Raw genomic sequence first — 23,641 nt, 5'->3', positions numbered from 1 at the left:
TTGGACACTCTGAGAGCAACAGGCCAATCAGAAGCCAGTAGCTCTCCAGTACTGGCAGCATCACCAGAAGCAGAGGCCACTGCCGATGCTGCATAGGCCCAGGCTAAAGATTGTTACTGAAGCTCAGTAGGAAAGGCAGCTGAGCTGGGATTGCCAGAGCAGTCAGTGAAGTGAGGGAGCAGGGTTCGTTTTCAGAGTAAGCAGGAGTCTTCACACATTGGTGGCCTTCCATTGGTGTAGAGATGCCGGCATTGGATTGGGGGAAACAGCGTAAGAAGCCTGACAACACCAGGTTTAAGTCCAACCAATTTAATTGATAGTAAACTCACAAGCTTTCGGGGTTTGGCCCTTCGTCAGGTGAATGGAGAGTTCTGGCCTCAGACAGAGCATATAACAGCACACACAATTTACAGATCACTGATTAGAATGTGAGTCTTTACAAAAATTCCACCGTAGAAGATAGTTGTAAAGACTCGCATTCTAATCAGTAATCTGTGTGTGCTGTGAGATGCTCTGTCTGAGGCCAGAACTCTCCATTCACCTGACGAAGGGGCAAACCCCGAAAGCTTGTGAGTTTACTATCAAATAAATTGGTTGGACTTAAACCTGGGTGTTGTCAGACTTCTTACTGGTCTTCCATTGGAACAGGCTGTCCAAATGGAACACCGCCACCACCTGGCTGCAGGCACACCCCCTAGGGTTTACCTGACGGATTGTCATACGATGTACTCCTGCCCACCAGCAGCAGAATGAGGCCCTTAAGTGGCCACTTAAGGACCTTGGCAAGAGATTCTTGTTTCCACAAAAGACTGGTCCAGCTCTATTTATGAAATTTCAGTACAGGATAAAGAATGCAGCTTCTTCAAATCGGATATTACGCCCTGCTTAACGGATCAATGCAGGAGGGAAGGGTTAGCTGCTGTTGTGCGTGGATTTATAATCATCATATTCCAGCCCAAACAAAACTCTGATATGTAGCATTACATGTTAAAAGTTGCCTTTTAGTTTGTGTAGACTTACAGTTTCATTAAAAAAAACAATGAAGGCAGTTAGGAAATGGAATTCCTGTCCTTGATCCTTATTACCAAAAAAGTAATTGTGAGTACATACTGGACAATTGTGTTTTGTACTCCCGCCAACATTCTTATCAACCACAGGAATTCAATCCCTAAAGCGTCCCCACTGCAACCTGAACTCATGCCTGTCTGCATTGTACTCCCATAATGTTGGCATTTCAATCAAATATTTTTGCTCTCCTGTTGAATCGTTTTTAACCTGGAGGGAGATGTTATATCGCTTGGACATTTTCCTTTTCCCTGCTAAATACAAGAAAGTAAGGATATTCCTCCAAAGCAATACTTCCATTCATTGTGAATACCATTTTCATTACTTTTGGCTTTGCACCAAGCCTGCGTTCCCTGGTAACTTATAAATATCCTTTCTGAATGATTCAGTACTCAGTACTCACTGTGCAAAGTAACAGTCTGCTCAGTACATTTAACTGAGCTTCAAGCTCTGACTCCAGTTGAATTTGGCTTGTGCTTTAACGGTTTATGGTAATGTCTTTAAATTCTCCTCTCTTCCCCCTTCAAACAAAGCAATAACCAATTGATTGCTGTCATGGTTTTAAATGTTCCCTTCATTTCCTTTTTCCTAACGAGACCAGATTGAGTTCTTTTAATCTCTTTACAATTTTATGAACTAAGGCCAAGAATTGTCCTTGATTTCTTTTGAATTCTTTTTACTGCCACTGTCATTTTATGTGTGCAGTGATCACAATCAGTTACAATACAATCTCGCTTGACTGACATTTTTATGCACTGTTAGTGTCATTTCCTCAGAATCAAGGCATTTTTACATTACAGCTCCTTGTAGTCCAGGCCTGAGTGCATCACCAAAACAACTTCCTTGCATCAGTCCCCCCTTTTATATATGTCTACCTATAGTCTCCTGTATGCTAATATTGGAGGGGTTTCGTATTCTATGCAAGAAATCTCAGGGTACCACCATAAAATAAGACAGACGAACATAGCTGTCCCTTCTTTGCAACTTCAGATGCTGAACTTCACTAGAGTTGATGCACATGTTGACTAATATTGCATTGTGGGGATTGAACTTGAGCTGCTTCTGTATGTAAACCAGCTTTTCTCACAATCACTATTTTGTGTCACCACGACTATTTTGCTGCACGAAACCAACTCAACCTGCTTCATAGGCTGGCAGAGGAGGTCGTAGCTCGATCAGTGGTGCGGGATCCATGAAAAATTGGGCCTGCGCTGTCACTGGCTGGATAGAAATTAGTCTGATTTTACCTGCGTGTGACAACCATAGGATCAAGATCCATGTGCTTGCAGGGAGCAAAACTCTAACAAAGTTATCATCCACTTACGCATCATGCCAGCCTATTTGCCTTGACAAATACTGCCACCAAAAATGATACCTTCAATGTTAGGTTACTATCACCCTCATTATATAATTTCTTCCTTATTCATTCATGGGATGTGGGTAATACTGGCAAGGCCAGTATTGATTGCCAATCTCTAATTGTCCTTGGCAAAGTGGTGTTGCATCAATGTTAAGACTATTTATCATTCCTGTTATAATTTCCTGTGGATCCTTTAGCACTGCATCTCTTCTAGATAACTCTGCTTACCCATGCGATACACTTACCCATCCAGATTTAGATGTTTCACCTTCCAAGTTGTTCATTATTAAACTATGAGCCCCAGACCTAGGGATAGATGATGGATCACTCAGGTTGCAGTTTTCTAATTAGAACTATTACTGTAGCTAGCTGTCCCGTTTAGTGTTACTAACTACCTCATTATACAATTGTAAATTTCCTTTCTGAACCCTTGAACTATGCAATGTATTCTTGATTTATCAGCTGCACGCTGGAAATCAGCATGTACAGTATTTATCACAGTCTCTCATTTCACATTCCCTTTTTACATTTTTACAGAACTAATTCAGAATCACAGAACTATTACTGCAAAGGAGGAGGCCATTTGGTCCATTGTGTCTGCACTTGCTTTCCAGATGAAACCTGGTTTCATTATTCTTCCTTCTCCCCATAATCCTGCGCATTTTTTCCGTTTAGATAACAGTCTTATTCCTTACTGAATGCTTCAGTTGAACCTGCCTCCATCAGGCAGAGAATTTCAGATAATAACTACTCATTGCGTGAAAAGGTTTTTCTTTGCTTCTTTTGTTAATCTGTACCTCCTTCTCAGTCCTTTCATGCGAACCATAGAATCCCCACAAGGAAATCACTCAGCCCATTGAGCCTGTATCGACTCTCTACCAGGATATCCTATCTATGTCCACCCTTTTCCTGTAGCCCCACGCATTTACATGGCTAACCAACCTAACCTACATATCTTTGAACACGAATTAACAACTTAGCATGGCCAACCCACCTAACCTTCACAGCTTTGGGAGGAAACCAGAGCACTCAGAAGAAACACATGCAGACACGGGGAGAACATGCAGACTCCACGCAGACTGTCGCCCAAGGCTGGATTCGAACCTGGGTCCCTGGCATTGTGAGGCAGCAGTGCTAACCACTGTGCTGCCCTGATTGAAAACAGTTTTGCCTTATCTACAATTACTGTTTCATGCCATTCAGCCAATTCTGTATCCATGATGCTACTGTCCCTTTTATTGCATGGCACAACTCTGGCACTTTATGGAGCATCTTTTGGAAGGTCATGTACACTGCATCAATAGCATTGCTCTCACGAACCCTCTAATACCTTGTCAAAAAAGCTCCAATAAGTTAGTTAAATATGACTTTCTCTTAAGAAATCCATGTTGGTTTTCCTTAATTTGCCAGCATTTGTCCATGTGAGAATTAACTTTGTCCTGGATTATTGTTTCTAAAAGGATCCCCGCCACCAGCGTCAAACTGACTGCCTAGAGTTGCTGGGCTTGATCTTACACCATTATTGAACAAGGGTGTAATGTTTGTAATTCTCCAGTCCTCTGGCACTAATCCTGAGTCTCAGGAAAACTGAAAAACTATAGTCAATGCCTCCTCAATTCCAATGCTCAATTCTCACGATATCCTCAGGTACATCTCATCTGGTCCTGATGCCTTATCGACTTTTAAGTATAGCTAACCTACCAAACATCTCCTCCTTTTCAATTTAAGACTTTTCTGGGCCAGAATTTCACAGCCACGCCCATCATGGGAATCAAAGCGAGCGGACTGGAAAGGTCCATTGACCTCGGGCAGGATTTTACGGTTTTGGGACGAGTGAGGCTGTAAAGTCCAGCCCCCCACCCGTGTCTGAATTACCTCCTCTTTTACCTTGACCTGGGTAGCATCTTCTTCAGTGGAAAAGACAGGTGCAAAGTATTCACTGAATACCTCAGCAATGCCCTCTGCTTCCATGCATAAATTCCCTTTTTACTCCCTCATCATTCCTACTCCTCCTTTTACCACCTTTTTATTGCTTGAACAAACGCTACAGGAATTGAACTGTCTTTCTTGAATTCATATCAGCTAGTTACTATCTCTCACTTGATGATTTTGCATTGCTCTCTGTAGGTGAGGCTCCAATGTAACTTTTCCTGCATAGATATAAATGGTGACTAACCTGTAATTCCTTGAATCCAGTTTTAAAAGATAGACAGAGTGAGCTGCTTTCCAGTTCTCTGATATCACCCTCTCCAGCGAACAGTGAAGAATATCTACAGCACTCATACCCCCTACTTCGACCCTCATTTATTTAATTACTGGAAGCTATTTCAACTGGTCCTGCCTGACGTTTAATGAAGATTAAAACCTCTGGTTTTGTTGATGCCCACTCCATTTCTGATAACTATTTTCTCCATCAATTTGGTTTCAGCCCCCAACCTTCCTGTTACACACACTCAGGCATTTTCAAAGATGTGTGGGTTAGGTTGATTAGCCATGATAAATTGTCTCTCGTTGTCAGGGGGACTAGAAGGGTAAGTATGTGGAGTTACAGAGATAGGACCTGGGTGTGATCATTATCAGTGCAGGCTCGATGGGCTAAATGGCCTTCTCCTGCATTGTGGGGATTCTATGAACATGGTGTGCTGAGGAACTTGAGCAATTAAAATGATTCTATGATTTTTCTCTTGTAAGGAAAGTAAGTTAAGAGTTTCTTTTATTTATCCAGTCTTCACCTCTGTTATCCTGGAGCAATTGCACAACATGTTCTCCTGCACAATGCCTGACAGGAATCTGTTTTTTAAAATAAAAATCATTAAAGAGCAAGCACCGAGTAAATGCCAGTGAAAGACTTGATGCAAAAGCTTTCAATTGTCATTGAATCCCTGCAGTGCAGAAGGAGGCCACTAAGCCTATTGAACCCGCACCAACAACAATCCCACCCAGAACCTATCCCTCAAATCCCACATATTTACCCTGCTAGTTCTCCTGACACCAAGGGACAATTTGGCATGGCCAATCAACCTAACGCGCACATCTTTGAGAGGAAACTGGAGCCCCAGAGGAAACCCACGTCGACACGGGGAGAATGTGCAAACATCACACAGACAGCGATCCAGGGCCAGAAACAAACCCGGGACCCTGACGCGGGGAGGCAGCATTGTGCTAACCACTGTGCCACCATGCTGCCCTCCAAAATGACATGATACTTTGAAATAAGCATTTATCCTGATCTGAAATTAAAATTAGCCTGGGCTTTGATAAATTAGCACAGCTGTTAGAAAAGCAAGGTACTGTAGATGCTAAAATTATGAACTAAGAATTGGAAGTGCCAGAAAAACTCAATGCCTCAGATAGAATCTGTTGGGAGAGAAACAAGAAAGTTATTACTGAAGGTGGATATCCTTTTACCAGAACTGTTCAGCTGTCAATTACATTTCGGTATTTTAAATTAATGATGACCAATGGTTTATTAAGGAGCTAATGGAGTTTTTTTTTAAACTGATTAGATCATCTACAATAATGACCATATTGAAGTGGACGGGAGAGCTACACAGAAGCTAATCACCAATTTAGACCCCGACACGTCCTATTCATTTGTATTGACCAATCGAGGAAACAGCGCTGGGGGCCTACAGCAAGTGGTTTCAGCACACACAGCGCCTGACCTGCTCCGCACCAAGCCAGTCCTGATTGAGAAAACCAATTCTGATGGAATGCTAACTGTTGAGCTGTCAGCAGTGCCAACACCACCAGCCCCAGTGAAGTAAGTAGCAGTGATTAATCAGCCAGTAATCTAGAGTTTTGCTTAGGTCTCTTTTAGATTATACTTTAGAAACCACATTTTCCTTAAATTGTGTTTAACAGTTTCCAAATGAACAGAATTTTCATTACTCCTTGGAACAATAGCATGTTGTGTACTTGGTTGGATTTTTCCAACAGCAATAATTTGAAGCTATTTGACTGCTATCAGTAACTTGATTTTCCACATTACTGAAACTAAGTGACTGCCAGACTTTTATTTCCCATCTTACATCTAGTTGTTAAGTGCAAAGGAATTGGTTGGGTGAATCCAAAAGTAGCCAAATTGGCATTCATACTGAAGCGAAGTTGAGAGCCGAGACATCTATTAGAATATCAAGACACCTACTTCCCAGCAGTGAAATTGTTTGATTGACAGGCCAGGCTCTCTGAATTTATTTTTAAAAGGTCTCCTCAGGCACCCTAGGATTTATGACTGATGCTATGCAGTGAACCACAACTCCTGAAAAACCTAGTCCAACTCCATGAAAACTGTGGATGAGTAAACTAGCCCCATTCCTACAATGGAGTTGGCCAGATCGGGAGTGCCAGACACGGGCTTCTGACAGGAAACAGCCTGCATATTTTAAAGATACTCCTGAAAATCATACTGCCTGGGAATGGGTTCGGGGACTCGCCAGCCATTTGTGAAGGGCCCCCAAGTCAATCTGACGCTGCAAGTCAAGCCAGAAAGTTAAGAGGTGACTGAATGGAGTTTTCAGCATAAGAGAGGATTTGTTAGAGTAGATGGAACAGAACTATTCCCTCTGCTAAGTGGATCAATAACTGGAGGTTCAAAGATTTAAAATCATTGATTGACAAGAAACCTAGAAAAGAATATGAGAAAGATTTATTTCACTAAATGTTGTTGGGATCTGGAATGCCATATTCCAGAATTTCCCAAACTTTTCATCCATGAAACACTTTTGACCTCCCATTTTGCTGAGAGAACCATTGAAGAACAAACCTATTAGCTTGAAGAAGTAAACCACAAAAAATGATTCATATTGTGTAATATGAGCAAACATACAAACACAAACTTAAAATATGTTCATATGCCTTATGTATACATTATTTATATTTAAAATGTTCTGTTATTCAACAAACACTTCCAAGTCTTTTTGTCATTTTTAGTAGGGACACCCACTCACACCCACTCCCTCACCCTCTCACTCACACCCTCAGACTCACTCACTCCTGCACCCACTCATCCACACACTCAGACTTACCCACTCCCTCACCTACACCCTCAGATTCACCCACTCACTCCAGTGCAGTGGTTGATGGACCTGTTTGTTGTCTCTGCCACACACACATACACGCACACGCACACACACACACCCCCCTGGGGAAATACCAACTTTGCTGTCCACACCACACCCTCCCCCATCCCCGAGTCCAGGCTCCCATGACATCAGTTTCTCTCGAAGTCTCTCAGGTCCTGTGCACCCCTCCTGACATTGAGGAAGAGGAATTCATGCAGTGTGTGCCCAGGACAATTTTTTCAACCAATTAGTGATAAACCCAACAAAAGGAGATGTAATTCTAGATGTAGTTTTGGGAAATGAAGAAGGGCAAATGGATGAAGTGATAGTTGGCTACAGTGTCACGAATAGAGACCGCAACACGGTTAGATATAGCATGTCCATGGAAAAGAACGGAGATAAAGCAGGAGTAAATGTTTTGAACTGGAAGAAGGCAAATTTTGAATGAGAAGGGACGTGGTTGAGGTGGACTGGACAGCTCGGCTAGGGATAAATCAGTGGAAAACCACTGAAGCACAAAAAAGTGAGATCCTAAATGTACAATATAGACATGCTCCTCCAAAAATAAGGGAGGCACCATCAAATCTAGAGCCCCCCCCCCGCCCCGCCCCATCTCCAGTTATCTAGAAGAATACGGAGGAAGATCAAACACAAAAAGGAAGTGTACGATAGATGCAAAGAACTAAGCACTGCAGATAGTCTAGACAAATAGAGGAAGTATAGGGAGAAAAGGAAATAAGGAAGTCAAAGAGAGGGCATTAAAAAAGATTGACAAGCAAAAAAGCAAGAAAACCCAAAAATGTTTTACCAATATATTAATGGTAAAAGATTAGTTAAGGAAAAAGTGGGACCTATCAAAAATGAAGTAGTGAACTTGTGTGTGGATGCAGAGGCTGCAGGAAGGATTTAAATAAATATTTTATCTTCGTGTTTACAGAGGAAAGAGATGATGCAGATTTAGCAGTCCAGAAGGAACACTGAGAGATACGGGACAGGATAATCATAAAAAGAGAGGAAGTACTCAAAGGGTTGGAATCATCTTAAGGTGATAAGTCGCCAGGGCCAGATGGACTGTTTCTGAGGCTGCTGAAGGAGATCAGGGAGGAGATAGCTCTGAATATGATTTTCCAATTCTCACCAGATACAAGGGAGGTACCAGAGAACTGGAGAAATGCAAATACAGTTCTAGGAAGGGATGTTATGGCCATTCATTCCAGCAGGATTTTCCTATCCCGCAGCAGTGAATGGGGAGATTTGGCTGGGCATCAAATTCTCTGACTTCGCTGCAGTGGAAGCATGGCATGAATGGCTCATAAGAGCACATCACCATTGTTTAAAAAGGAAATACCAAACAATTATAGGCCAGTTAGTCTTGCACTGATGGTGGGCAAATTGGTAGAATCAACCCTGAGGTAGGATTAAGTGTCATATAGAAAGATATAGACTTGTCAGGGATGGTCAGCATGGATTTGTTAAAAGAAGGTCTTACCTAACAAACTTGAAAGAATTTTTTGAGGAAGTGACAAGAAAGATTGATGTAGGTTGTGCAGTGGATGTTGTGTATATGGATTTTCACAAGGCAATTGACAAAGTCCCACATGACAGATTGGCCAAAAAAGTGAAAGCCCATAGGAATACAGGGTAAGTGTAAACTGGATCAAAAATTGGCTTAGTAATAGGCAACAAAGGGTACTGGCAGTGGATGCCCTTGAGAATGGAAAGTTGTTTTAAGTGGTGTACCACAGGGCTTGGTATTGGGACCCTTGCTGCTCTTTTTATATATGAACAACTTGGATGTGAATGTGGGGGGCATAATTGGAAAATTTACAGACAATACAAAGATTGGCCAAGTAGTGGATAGTGTAAACAATAACTATGATCTCCAAAATAATACAGATGGGTAAAGTGGCAGATGGATTTTAACATAGGAAAGTGTGAAGTAATGCATTAAAGAAGGTTAAACAGTTATAGGGAATACACAATAAATGAGAAAATATTAAGTGGGATGGATGAAGTAAGAGATCTTGCCGTACAAGTACACAGGCCTAAAGACAGCAGGTCAAGTAGACAAGGTTGTAAAGAAGGCATATGGAACGCACTCCTTCATTGGCAGAAGTATAGAATAAAAAATTAAGGGAATAATGATGAAATTGCATAAAACACTAGTGAGGCAACGACTGGATTGTTGTGTGTAGTTCTGGTCACTATTTACAGGAAGGACATAATTGCACTGGAGAGAATGCAGAGGAGGTTTACAAGAATGTTGCCAGGGCTAGAAAACTGTAGCTATAAGGAAAGATTAGATAGGTTGGGGTTAGTTTCCTTGGAACAAAGAAGGCTGAGGGATAACTTGGTAGAGGTGTACAAAATTATGAGAGGAAGAGACAGTGTGGACGGGGTAAAATTATTTCACTTTGCAGAGAATTCTAGAACCGGGGATAGATTCAAGATAAGTGACAGTAGGTATGGTGGGGACATGAGAAAGAGCCTTTTTATGCAGAAGATGGTGGGTATCTGGAATTCATTGTCTAAGTTGATGGCAGACGCAGAGAGTCTAAACTCCTTTAAAAAGGACCTGGATCTTCAGTGCTGTAAACTGCAGGGCGATGGGCCGGGTGCAGGAAGGTGGGATTAGAAAGGGCACCTGGGTGTCCTCAGGCTGGCAAGGACAAGGTAGGCCAAATGGCCTCATTCTGTGCTGTAACCTTTCTATGTTCTATGGTTTCAACAAAAAGTAGGAATGGAGGACCTTCAAAGAGTTAGCACAGGTACATTAGCTAGAATTGCCTTCTGTGTTAGGATTTGTTTATAAATATTTATGTATTAGTGTCACAAGTAGGCTTACATTAACATTGCAATGAAGTCACTGGGAAAATCCCCGAGCTGCCACACTCTGGCACCAGTTCAGGTACACTGAGGGCGAATTTAGCCTGGCCAGTGCACCTAACCAGCACATCTTTCAGACTGTGGGGGAAACCAGAGCACCCAGAGGAAACTTACACAGACATGGGGAGAACATGCAGACTCCACACAGACGGTGACCCAAGCCGGGAATCAAACCCAGGTCCCTGGCACTGTAAGGCAGCAGTGCGAACCATTGTGCTGTCCGCAGCATGATTTAATTTTCTTTATCTCAATAGTTGTAAAGAAATCTTACTATGGAATTTCTTACTGGAACATTTTCACAATATCAAAATGCACATTGCCTATCAACTGTAGTTGTCAGTTTCCTACATTGGTATGACTGGGTACCTGCCTCTTTTTCAAAACAGCAATGGCTGACCGTCAATTTTTAGTATTCTTGCAAGTTTAAAAAGTACTTAACAATTTTATATGTTGCCCATTTATCATCCTTCTGGATCCCTGCCGTTGCTTTCTTGACACCATTATTTTTTGTCCCTTCCCATTATGAGATCTGCTGCCACCAAAGTTCAAGGCCTGGGCCCACTGACTATGTTCTTTTGCCTACTGATGTTACCAGTTGGGCCCCAGCCTGTTTCCCATGCCCACCCTTGGTTTGTAATGCTGCCCGAGGTTCACTGTTGTAATCACCATTTTCCCCTGGCCTGAAGTTCCACTAAAAACCCTGTTCCGGTCTGATTGCTGTCCTATTCACATTGCTCCAGTTTGTTGACTCTTTTCTGTCCTTTCTTCCCTCTTTTCTTCCTAGTTAATTTATTTCTGCCGTGATTAATGTTCATAATGTATGATTCAGACAAGACTAATTCTCCATTAAATGCTCACCTCTCAGATTTCAAATTCCTGGTATTATATGTAATATTACTATTTGAGTTATTTCCATTATATTCGATAACTATTTAATAAATTTTGGAGTAACTGCTCAATCTCCGGATTGTATGCATTACATTTTCAATTTCCTGTACTTGTTTTTGATGAAAATTAGTCAAAGTTGCTGCTTCAATTCTTTATTTATGCCAGGGGTTCCCAAACTGACTGCGGGACTCCCCCAGGGGTTTCGCAGTCTGTCCAGCCGTTATAAATGTTAAAAATAGCTTTGTTTGCAGCTTGCTCAGTCAAAGGCAGTTGTTTCACTCAGGCTGACTAGTGTGCCTATTAATTGCCAATCAGCAATCAATGAACTGAGAAGCCAGCCTCTGATTGGACAAGCTGGAAATACTTTAATTTCAGTTCAGGTAAATGAGATGCTGGGGCCAGGGGATTGAGAGAGAGGGCGAGGTGGGGGGAGAGGTGCTGGGGATATGGGAGCCCGAGAGAGGGATTGAGGTGCTGGGGTTGTGGGAGCCCGGGAGAGGTGCTGGAGATGTGGGGACCCGAGAGAGATTGAGGAAGCAGAGGTGCTGGGGATGTGGGAGCCTGTGAGAAGGCGAGGAGGGAGAGCTGCTGGGGATGTGGGAGCCCGAGAGAGGGATTGAAGCTGAGGGGGATCAAGAGAGAGAGGGCAAGGAGGGAGAGGTGCTGAGGATGTGGGGGTCTGAGAGAGGGCGAGGAGGGAGAGGTGCTGAGGATGTGGGGGTCTGAGAGAGGGCGAGGAGGGAGAGGTGCTGAGGATGTGGGGGTCCGAGAGGGCGAGGAGGGAGAGGTGCTGAGGATGTGGGGGTCCGAGAGAGGGCGAGGAGGGAGAGGTGCTGAGGATGTGGGGGTCCGAGAGAGGGAGAGGAGGGAGAGGTGCTGGGGATGTGGGGGTCCGAGAGAGGGAGAGGAGGGAGAGGTGCTGGGGATGTGGGAGCCTGAGAGAGGGCAAGAAGGGAGATGTGCTGGGGATGTGGGGGCCCGAGGAGGGAAAGGTGCTGGGGATTTGGGAGCCCGAGAGAGGGCAAGGGGGGAGAGGTGCTGGAGATGTGGGGGCCTTTGAGAAGGCAAGGAGGGAGAGGTTCTGGGGATGTGGGAGCCCGAGTGAGGGCGAGGAGGGAGAGGTACTGGGGATGTGGGAGCCCAAGAGAGGGTGAGGACCGAGAGGTACTGGGAATGTGGGAGCCCAAGAGAGGGCAAGAAGGGAGATGTGCTGGGGATGTGGGGGCCCGAGAAAGGAAAGGTGCTGGGGATGTGGGAGCACAGGAGAGGGATTGAGGCCAAGAGAGGAAGTGACGTCAGTGGTGGAGGGCTGAGAGGGACCGGCATTTGATGGTTGGGGAGGGTAGGGAGGACAAGAAGGGGCAGGGCCAAAGGGAGTGGGATGGTGTCTGGTCTGAGTGAGAGAATGGGGACAAGTGGGAGAGAGAGGAGCTGGAAGGCTTGCGAGGGGCCAGCGCTAGCACTGCAGGAGGGGTTTGCTGGGGCCAAGAGCAACCAAGGCTGTGGGGACTGAGAGGTGAGACTGTGGGCGAGGGAGTGTGTCTGAGTGCATGCTCTCATCAAAAATGACAAAATGTAGGTAAGATGTGGATGTATTGAATAATAGGGCATTTATATTGTAATAAATATATACATATCAGAAGTATTGTTTAACATTGTGCCTATGGAATGGTAATAATTTTTTTGTGCTTTAATTGTTCACAATAATACAAAGGTTTCTTAGGGGTTTCCTCAATATTCTTGGGAGGTCTGAACATTTCCATGGCTGGAAAACTTTAGGAAACCCTGACTTAAGTCATGCCAACTGTGCTCTGTAAAATAAGTTTGCTACAATAAACTTGAACAAACTTGTTTGATTAATCATCACCACCATGCATTTTTTTTGCAACTATGAACAAATTTTGTACCAATCCGATTCTGTTAAACTGCTATAATAAAAGCAAAATACTGAACAACCAGTGAGGAAGTCATGTACAAGTCAGTCTGTACCTGGGCAGGACTGGAACCAATGTCCTCGGGGGAATGTTTGCTAGTGCTATTGATGAGAGTTCAAACTAACGTGGCAGAGGGGTGCGAACTGATGCAGGAAGTCAGAGGGAAGCAAAGTGGGGGCACAAACAAAAGGCAGCAAGGGGAAAAGTGGAAGTCAGAGAAACCAAAGACAAAAATCAAAAAGGGCCAGAACACAGAGGCTGTGGAGAACTCAGCAGATGGGTCTAGAAAGGCTAAGAGAAATAAAACACAGGGAAAGTTTACAAAATATAACAGGAAAGATGGTCTGAGAAAGCAGGGCAGAAAGCAAGGGAAGTCTAGATTAAGGTGCATATATTTCAATGCAAGAGGCCTGACGGGCAAGACGGATGAACTCAGGATATGGATGGATACGTGGGACTGGGATATTATAGGCATTATTGAAATATGCCTCAAGGAGGGGCAAGACTAGCAGCTCAATGTTCCAGGGCATAAATGCTATAGGAAAGATAGAACTCTGACAAGGGGTCAGAGTTCTACCCCCACGGATCCTGTCAGACCTGCTGAGATTTTCCAGCAGTTTCTGTTTTTGTGTCTGTTGGTGTAAACTGCTGCTACTTTCACTTAGTTTAGAATTTTGAAGGAAACCATTCTAGTAAATGCCCATTGGTTTCATTTACTGAGTAATTATTTTACAGGGAAGTTCACTTACTCCCAACTGGTGTCAGCGATGCCAGAGGAAATTCACTGGTGATGTATAATGTCTTGAGGATAGGGTATACTTAAGGATATAATCATGCTTTCCCAATAAACACTGGTTGATAAAAGTTCCATTGTTATAAAACAGTAAGATTTTGAATTGAGGAACAATGACGTCCTTACAGGATCTGTCCTCGGTTCCCCCAGCACTTAGCTTTTGGTAAGACTGATTTAAAAGACAATACTCCAAAACCACCGCTGTGTCCTCCCTCCCACTCACCCACCCTCCCTCAACCTTTTAATCTCTCACATCTTACCTCCTCAGTGGCAATGGAAGTCCCTCTGTCAGGAACAGACAACTATGTTGAACAGTTACTTTGCTGAAATTTTAGGAATGCCATTCCGAGAAATGTGGTTCATATTGCTGAGATGTTCTATTTTGGAGGAGAAGTTACTGACTTCCACAGTACCCATTGTGGGTAACAACCAATACCTTTCCCTCTACCTTGATTATTTTAGCTCAGTTGGCTGGACAGCTTGTTAGTGATGTGGAGTGACACCAACAATGTGGTTTCAATTCCTGTACCGGCTGAGGTTATTGATGAAGGTCCCACCTTCTCCACCTTGCCTTCAGGTTAAATCACCCCTTTGAGGGGACGAGCAACCTATGGTCATCTGTGACTTTGATTTTGCTTTGGTTGAAACATGTTTTTAATGGCAATGAATTATGAAAAAATTAGGATTAAATCATTAAATAGCAAATTCCATGGTGGCGTTCTTCTGCATGCTGGAACGTGAATGTGTGCGCCCCGAAATAGCTGGAATTGTTCAGTAGTAACATTGATTGAACTTTTACCTCACTGGCCGCAAATTGTGGAACATTCAAACAATGACACAGCGATGTCAACACTGCATCTGGGACCTCAGGAATGTTATTCCCAATGGTTTGTCTCCTGCACTCGTGAAGCAAAAAGGTAGAGAAGAAATAACGATCAATAGTGAAGAAAATAAGCAATAATCAAGTTAGAGATAGATACAGAGATGAAGTGAGGGAACAAGGGATTGAATGAGAGAGAAAAATATAATCCACAAGGAAATTTTTTTTAAAAAGTCAATTAATTGGGTGGAATCTTCTGGCCGTTCACATGATGGGATTTTCTGGTGCTGATGCAGTGAAAAGAGATTTGGCTGAGCGCCAAATTCTCTGTCCCCCACTTACAGCAGCAGCGAGGTGTGAACGGCCTTCCTTGAGAAGTTATGAGTCAGTGTGGCAAGTGACCAAAAATTCTTTAATAATAACATATGATAAGGAAGAGTGGAGCAGCTGCGTGGGAATATAAAGCTAGAGACAACCAAATTCCATCTGCGTCACCTTCTCCCATCCTGATAGTTGCATGATACAATGAACAGGATTGTGGCTGCCATGTAAACACCATCAAAATAGATATTAGAAGTTTGAAAAAAAAACTTACAGGAACAATTGTGAGAATGAAGCCTGAGGGTTTCAATGTTCCCTTTCTGGGCCACCAAGATTGAATGGCATGTCAGGACCAACAAGCATATGACTAAACGGGTGTTGGAGCCATGAATTGCTGACCCTAAATGGATGAGATTAATACATATTAAGTAAGTAAATCCAGCCATTTTGTTACACGCAACTAATTTCTATGGGGAAGCCCACAGCACAGTTGCAATTTTTTCAGTTTTGTCAAGGTTAAGAGTTAGAACGTATGGTGTATCTTGTCTTCACAACAAATCAATGTAACCCAGTAATGTCTGAGTCACTGATGGTGTTGGGATTGAAATGAAGCTAGTTCTCCTGTTTGATGATATGACCATTGCTTGAGGAGGGATTGAAGAATGATGCCTTGTTTGCAGACTAATAACTAGCAAGGGTACTGCACGTTGTATATTTGGAAATATTGTGAAAGAAAAAGAACTTCTTATTAAAGTCAAAAGCATGAATAGAAATGTGAGGCATGTGGGAAAAAGTCATTCTATTTACCTCATTCTTTGTCTCTCTCCATCATGTGCATATTGCGCATATTGTTTACTATTTCAGTAAAATATATTTGCATTGGTATATTGTCTCAACAATATAAGAATTATACTTCACTGACTGTTTTGTTTGAAAAGTAAGAATTATTTTCCCAGAGCCTTGGCTGCCATGAGAAGAAAGGTTAAGTGTACTACTTCTGCAGCACTACTTGTCTTTTAATAAAAGTCGACAGATGTCTTGCAACTTAAAGAACCAGCTCTATAATTTTACTCCATCTTGCATAATGAGCAGTAAAGTTGGTCTGAGAGGCAACTGAAGTGTTGAGATGTTAACTGTCAGCTATCAAATGGCATTTAAGAAATATGTCATAATTCGTGGCATAAAATGTGCAGCATAACTTTTTGTATGATACGGCACTGTTAACATGATAAAGTGTTCCAAGCTGCTTCACATAGACAAATTAAAGAAGAAAAGGACATGAAGCAAAGATAAAAGGAGCTATGAGAAAAGGTGACAGAAAGCTTGGTCAAAACAGTGGGTGATCATGAGAATCCTATAGTGCAGAAGGGGGCCATTCGGCCCATCAAGTCTGCACCAATCATAATCCCATCCAGGCCGTATCCTCATAGCCCCATGCATTTACCCTAGCTAGTCCCCCTGACACGAAGGGGCAATTTAGCATGGCCAATCCACCTAACCTGCACATCTTTGGACTGTGGGAGGAAACTGGAGCACCCGGAGTAAACCCACACAGATACGGGGAAAATGTGCCATTTCCACACAGGCAGTGACCCATGCTGGGAATTGAACCCGGGTCCCTGGCACTGTGAGGCAGCACTGCTAATCAGTGTGCCATCCTGCCGCCAATTAGGGAGGGTTAATTTGGAGAGATTTTGGGCGGGAAATGCGGAGTGCGGAGTGTTGTTAAAAAGAATGCACAGCCACCACGGGTGGGAGTAAGGAAAGAGGTAAATGCAAAAGAGATCAGAGTTCAAGAGATTTATGGTGTTATAAAACTGGAAGAGTTAAGGGATAGAGGGTGGAATAAGGCATTGAATGAACTTACAAATGTGAAGGAGAATTTTAATTCTGAGGTGTTAAATCCCATGTAGGTCAGCTGGACAGAGGTGATAGTGCAGGATAATATACGGGCATCACAATTTGGATGAGCTCAAATCTGAGGATAAGCATTGGCCAGGAGAGTGGACATGGATCATTGTACTTTCAGCCAGGAGGCAAAAACAGACAACAACAGAGTTGGAAGTTGCCAGTATTGATGATGGAGATATTGGGTGGCATTGTTGAAATTATTCTTGGAGGTCTTGCAAAATAGGCTATATCGAATTAATCCACGTTACTCTGGCCTGACTGTCTACCTCACTAATTTTAGCAGCAAAGAGATTCAGGGAGCAAGTGATTGAAATAGGTGGCTAATACAGTTGCCTGTTCTGTCCAGCAAGAAAATGTTGAGCTTCCAAAGAGTCAGGTTGGGATTGGGAGAGTGATATTGTCCATATGGAGTGAATGTTTTCATTTTTGAATAATGGCTTGTTTGAGAAAATTGTTAAATTAGATGACTTTTTTGACGATTACCTTTTTTTTTAAACAGAGGCTACTATATAATTGTTGTGCCTTTGAAGAAATCTCGTGGAAAATTTATCAAACCTTGGGACAGTCCTGATGAAATGGATTTGGAGGAGGTACGTGTGCAGCTGATACACAGTTAAGTGGTTCATAACAGGAAGGGGGGAAAAATAGCAGCAGCAATCAAGTTAATTGTGTGATTGCGTGCATCAACTTCTCTTTGTATTTCTGTCTGTATCTTGAAATGAGTGCCAGAAATTGGCCTGGCAGCACCTTGTAAACCACAGTCCAGTTACGCAAAATGGTTCTCATATTTCACCAAACAGATTTTTCTTTATTTCATTCTGAATAAGAGATGCTTGCAATGATGCTAATAAATCAAAGGAATGTGACATAATTTTCAGTTTTGACATTAGATCAGAGAAGTTGGAACTGTTTTCCTTGGAGAAGAGAAGGCTGAGAGGAGATTTGACAGAGCTTTCCAAATTTGTTAGGAGTCTGGACAGAGTAGATAGGGAGAAATGTGAAATGATCAGGAGCGAGAAGACACAGATTTAGGGTAGCTGGCAAAAGAAGCAAAAGCAACACGCGGAAAAATTTTGTTTCATACAGCAAGTGGTTAGGGTCTGGAATGCACTGCCCGAGAATGTGGCGGAGGCAGGTTCAATCAAGGCATTCAGGAGGAAATTAAATGATTATCTGAAAGGGAAGATTCTGCAGATTTATGGAGAGAAGGTGGGGGGAATGGCACTAGCTGAATTGCTCATTCACTGAGCCATTGCAGACATGATGGGCCAAAAGGCTCCCATCAACTTCCGCCCTTCACTCTGCGCTGTCATGATTCTGTGATTTACTGTCATAAAAAGCACAAGAAAGTGATCTGAAAACTTACTGATCCCTGTTCCAGCAGCAGACTGTGCATAACTTCCACCAAAAATCACTGTCTTAACTTCTTTCATTTCCCCAGAGGAGTGAATAACTATTGGTAACATTTCCAGGAAAAGAAATTAAACTCATGGAATTGAACTCCTGGGTGTCAGTCTTTAATGTAATGTAACCCTGACCTATTGCATTCCACATGTCACATTCCCCCAGCTTTACCAGCAGGAGAAACTGCAGATCCAAATTTTCTGATCTTTGGGAGCAGTAAAATCTGGACCTGTCTGTGTTGCGTATTGGAACCTTGTGGAGGTCCTTGGCACATACACGTGGGCTGGAATTCTTAGGCCATTCATGCCGGCAGGATTCTCTGGACCCGCAGCAGCTGAGCACCAAATTTTCCATCTTCGAGTGCAGCGGTGGTGGGGCATCATCAGCTGGAGAATTCCGGCCATGTAATTGCCTGCAAAGCTTATACTTCCAGTGGGTTGATTTGCATTGAGTTCAGTGTCAGAGATTTTGACCAGAAATGTGGAAACAACCTGGGTACTTACCCTGAAAATGTTGCGCTGATTGGTACCTTGTCAATTTCAAAGATTAGTGACTTCACACTGCAGCATAGCCAAACCCAGCTCCCCTGCCATCATCACCTCAACCACACTCAATTCTCTCTCCCATCAGCACTCCCAACTCAACCTAACCACCTGCATGTTTTGATTACACACTCTTCCTGATTTAACCCATCCTGACCCTAATCATTCTCTCTGACCTGACACTCGAACACCCCAAACAACCCCCATCCCCCGAAACCAACTTAAGCAGCCTGACCCAATTACCACCCTCCCCTGATCAGATCAACACTGCTCCCCTCCCTCCTCCCCACCACCAGAAGATCTGTGCCATGATTGAGCATCCTATTTGTATTTATCCATCTCATGTTGGAAAGATTAATGGATTAGTGTTTATTTCATATAAAAAAAATCTGGGAAATCAACAAATGTGTATTCTGTTCATCAGGTTTGTCCATTCCATAGCAATATGCAGTTGATCCACATCATAGGCTTTTCTGCAGCCACTTAATTTTCAAAGACAGCCATTCAATCCTATAGGAAATGTATAATCTTCACGTGCCACTTCTCTTACCCCTGTTCTGTCAATGCACAGATTCCATTTCCAACAGCATGGCAACCAATAGTCCACATTTTTCAATCAGCGGCATCTTAACATTGGTGATAACACTTCAAAATAAATGAGTTATAATCAGCATTTAAATCGAGGCTTTTGTGTTCGTTGGAGTACTTAATCATCCCAGCTTATACTTCCCTCAACCATGTACTTATCCAGTCACTTTTGAAAGAGTTAATCAGAATAATATCAGCTGGTTTTGCTCGAAGATTAGTCTACATATTCATTGCTACAGGGACAAATAGTTTCCTACAATCTCTAGTCACATTGTGGAGTGTTAACTATAAACATCTGTCTTCCTATTTCTGTGCTTACTCTCAATAGACCATTTAAATAATCATCAATACAACTCAGCATTTCACTGATATGCATCATGGGTCCTCTCGATTTTCTTTTGACTAAAATGAAAATAGGTTGAATTCAGCAAGTCCTATATCATAATTCAGAGGTTTCACCAACACACCGATATTTTTCTGATGGTAATAATTTTGACATATTGAGCAGGATTCTCCAACCCTTCCTGCCAGTGAAATTATCCGTTCCTGTTGAAGGCGATCCCCCTGCAACAGGTTCCCCAGCATCTTGGCTGTCAAGGAATGCAAATGGCCATTAACTTTGACTGGACAGGAAGATCCCATCAGTGGCCAACAACAAGCTGCTTCTGCCATGGAGAAAGCCGCTGCCATTGTGTAGAGGGGGAGGTGGGGTGGAATTGTCTCCTTATCAGTGGCTACACAAGGTTAGAATTACTTATTTTGGCTTCTTATCCATTACTTCTTTTGCTGCCATCTACTTAGTTGAATAGTTTTACGACCATAAGAAATGGAAACAGGAGTAGGCCATTCAGCTCTTGAGCATGTTCAGCCATACAATAGGATTATGGCTGATTCGACGTTCCTCATGTCCTCATTCCTGCCCTTTCCCCATAAATCTTGGTTTGCTTACTGATCAGAAATCCATCAATCTTCGGCTTAAATTTACACAAGGACTCTGCCCCCACAGCTTTCTAAGCAAAGAATTCCAAAGACTCTCAGTCCTCTGGAGGAAGAAATTCACAGAATTCATAGAGTCCCTACAGTGCAGAAGGAGGCCATTTGGCTCATTGAGTCCACGCTGACTTCAATCCCACCCAGGCCTTATTCCTGTAGCCCCACATATTCACGCTGTTAATCCCCCTCCCCAAGGAGCAATTTAGCATGGCCAATCAACCTAACCCATACATCTTTAGACTGAGAGAGGAAACTGGAGCACCTAGAGGAAACCCATGCAGACATGAGGAGAATATGCAAACTCCACACAGTCAGTGACCTGATGCCGGAATTGAACCCAGGTCCCTGAAGCAGTAGTGCTAACCATTGTGCCACCCTGCTGCCCCACAAAGATCTCAAGTTCCTCCTCATCTTAGTTGTAAATTGGTACCCTTTTATTCTGAGACTATGCCCTCTGGGCCTAGACTCTCCCAGGAGAGGAAACATTTTCTCAGCATTTATCCCTTACAAATCCTATTTGTTCCAATGCGACCATCTCTCATTCTTCCAAATTCCAGTGACTAGAGTCCCAAACTATTTAACCTTTTCCCATAAGACATCCCTCCATATCGGTATTATTCCAGTGAACCTTCTTTGAACTGTCTCCAATGAAATGGCGCCATTCCTTAAATAATAAGGACCTAAACTGCTCACACTATTCCAGATGTGGTCTCATCAGTACCTTGTATAGTTGCAGCAAGACTTCCCTATTCCTATACTCCAACTCCCAACATTCCATTAACCTTCCTAGTTACCTTTTGCCCCTGTGTGCTAGATTTCTGTGTTTTTGTGCACAAGTATCCTCAAGTCTCTTTGTATTGCAACTTTCTGCAGTATTCTCCATTTAAATAATTCACTTTGGCAGGAATAACAGATGTGTAGCGTATAGGGCTAACGGTAGGACTCTGAATAGTGTGGATGAACAGAGGGATCTAGGTGTATGTGTACATAGATCCCTGAAAGTTGGGAATCAAGTAGATAGGGTTGTTAGGAAGGCATACGGTGCCTTGGCGTTTATTGGTAGGGGGATTGAATTTAGGAGCTGCAGCGTCATGTTGCAACTGTACAAAACTCTGGTGCGGCCGCACTTGGAGTATTGTGTGCAGTTCTGGTCCCCACATTATAGGAAGGATGTGGAGGCTTTGGAGAGGGTGCAGAGGAGGTTTACCAGGATGTTGCTTGGTATGGAGGGGAGGTCCTATGAGGAGAGACTGAGGGATTTGAGGTTGTTTTCGTTAGAAAGAAGGCGGCTAAGAGGGGACCTTATTGAAACATATAAGATGATTAGAGGTTTAGATAGGGCGGACAGTGATAGCCTTTTTCCTCGGATGGAGAAAGCTAGCACGAGGGGGCATAGCTTTAAATTAAGGGGTGGTAGTTATAGGACGGATGTCAGGGGTAGTTTCTTTACCCAGAGGGTGGTGAGGGATTGGATTGGAATGCCCTGCCTGCTGCAGTTGTAAATGCGCCTAGTTTGGGGGCGTTTAAGAGATCCGTGGATAGGTTTATGGATGGAAAGGGATTGGTTTAGGTTAGAGGGTCATTGCTTTTTAACTGGTCGGCGCAACATCGTGGGCCGAAGGGCCTGTTCTGCGCTGTAATGTTCTATGTTGTATGTTCCAACACTATGTTCTTTTGTTCTCCCTTCCAAAATGAACAACTTAACATTTTTCCACATTATACTCCATTTACCAACTTTCTACCCACTTATTTAACCTATCAATATCGCTTTGTAAACTGTTTGTATCTCTCTTGCAACTTGCCTTTCCACTTATTTTTGTGTTGTCTTCAAATTGGGCTACATTATATTCGCTTGCTTCCTCCAAGCCAATAATTTATATTGTAAACTGTTATGGTCCCAGCACTGATCCCTGAGGAGCCCACTGGTTACAGGTTGCCATGAAAAGAACCCCTTATCCCCACTCGCTGTTCCCTGCCCACTAGCCAATTCTCCACCCGTGCCAATATACTACCTCCAGTACCATGCGCTCTTAACTTATGACTTAACCTTTTGTGAGGTACCTTGTCGAGCACCTTCTGGAATTCCAAATACAACACATCTACTGGTTCCCCTCTATCCAGAGGAAGTTGAGACTACCTCCAAAAATTCTAATAAATTAGTCAGACACAGTTTCCCTTTCATGAAGCCTTGCAGACTCTGCTTGATTAGATTATGGTTTTAAAACATATTCCTATTAATGCGTAATAATTGAATGCAACATTTTTCCAATAATTGATGTTAGGCTAATTGGTCTCCAGTTACCCACTTTTTGCCCCTCTCCCTTTTTGAGTTGGGGTGTCACTGGCAGTCTTCCAATCCTCTGGTACTTCTCAAAAATAGAATGATTTTTGGAAAATGATAACCAAAGCATCCACTACCTCTGTAACTAGATTTTTTTAGGATCCTAGGATGCATGCCATCCGGGCCAGGGGACTTATCTGCCTTTAGTCCCTCATCAACATGTCTAACCCTACTTCTCTAGCGATGCTGTTATTGCTTAATTCCTCCTATTTTCTTTTGTAGTTTGTTCATAACCACTTCATAATGACTCAAAACTAGAAACAGCAAATAACAAATTTAAACTTAAACTATCTTCTCCTCTTCCATCACTAATGGTCACTCTTCTGTTTCTGTCCAGCCGTTTTCACATTCCATTGTGCACATTTGTATAAGTTGTTATTCTCTCGGCCATCTGCTTAATTGATACAGATACTTTTGAATGTTATCATCTCCCTTATATTTGTCACACTGCCATGCAGCCGGATATCATCAACAAACATTATAATATTACAATCAGCGCTCTATAGAAACAATGAGAGCAGCAGAGTCATCCAGAACAAATCTCTGCAGAATTCAGCTGTTCCAGGCAAAGCGTTTTCTATTTATCATCACTGCTAATTTCACAATGCCGTGCTGGTTTTCATTCCAATCATTGCCATTAATTCTATCCACTTTTAGCCCTCTTAAAGTCTTAAGATGTGGAACATTATCAAAGGCTTCCTGAAAAATCAGCATAAATTCAGACAATTCTCT

The 23,641-nt window shown here is 42.8% G+C and overlaps 1 protein-coding gene across 15 annotated transcripts in view; it reads left to right on the top strand.

Annotated features, from left to right (window-relative positions):
* LOC145342912 (receptor-type tyrosine-protein phosphatase delta) overlaps window positions 1-23,641 on the top strand; it is a 563,551-nt gene that overhangs the window by 426,044 nt on the left and 113,866 nt on the right. For all 15 annotated transcript variants that reach the window (XM_080188513.1, XM_080188506.1, XM_080188504.1 and 12 more), the window contains 2 exons: window positions 5,932-6,188; window positions 17,541-17,631. In XM_080188513.1, coding sequence (XP_080044639.1) covers window positions 5,932-6,188; window positions 17,541-17,631 — 348 coding nt within the window. The remainder of the gene's footprint in view (window positions 1-5,931; window positions 6,189-17,540; window positions 17,632-23,641) is intronic.

This window comes from Carcharhinus amblyrhynchos, chromosome 5 (assembly GCF_965287045.1).
Source record: "Carcharhinus amblyrhynchos chromosome 5, sCarAmb.v2.hapA, whole genome shotgun sequence".
NCBI lineage: Eukaryota > Metazoa > Chordata > Chondrichthyes > Carcharhiniformes > Carcharhinidae > Carcharhinus > Carcharhinus amblyrhynchos.
The sequence above is the reverse complement of the archived record's forward strand: the minus strand, read 5'-3'. Positions and strand labels throughout refer to the sequence as shown.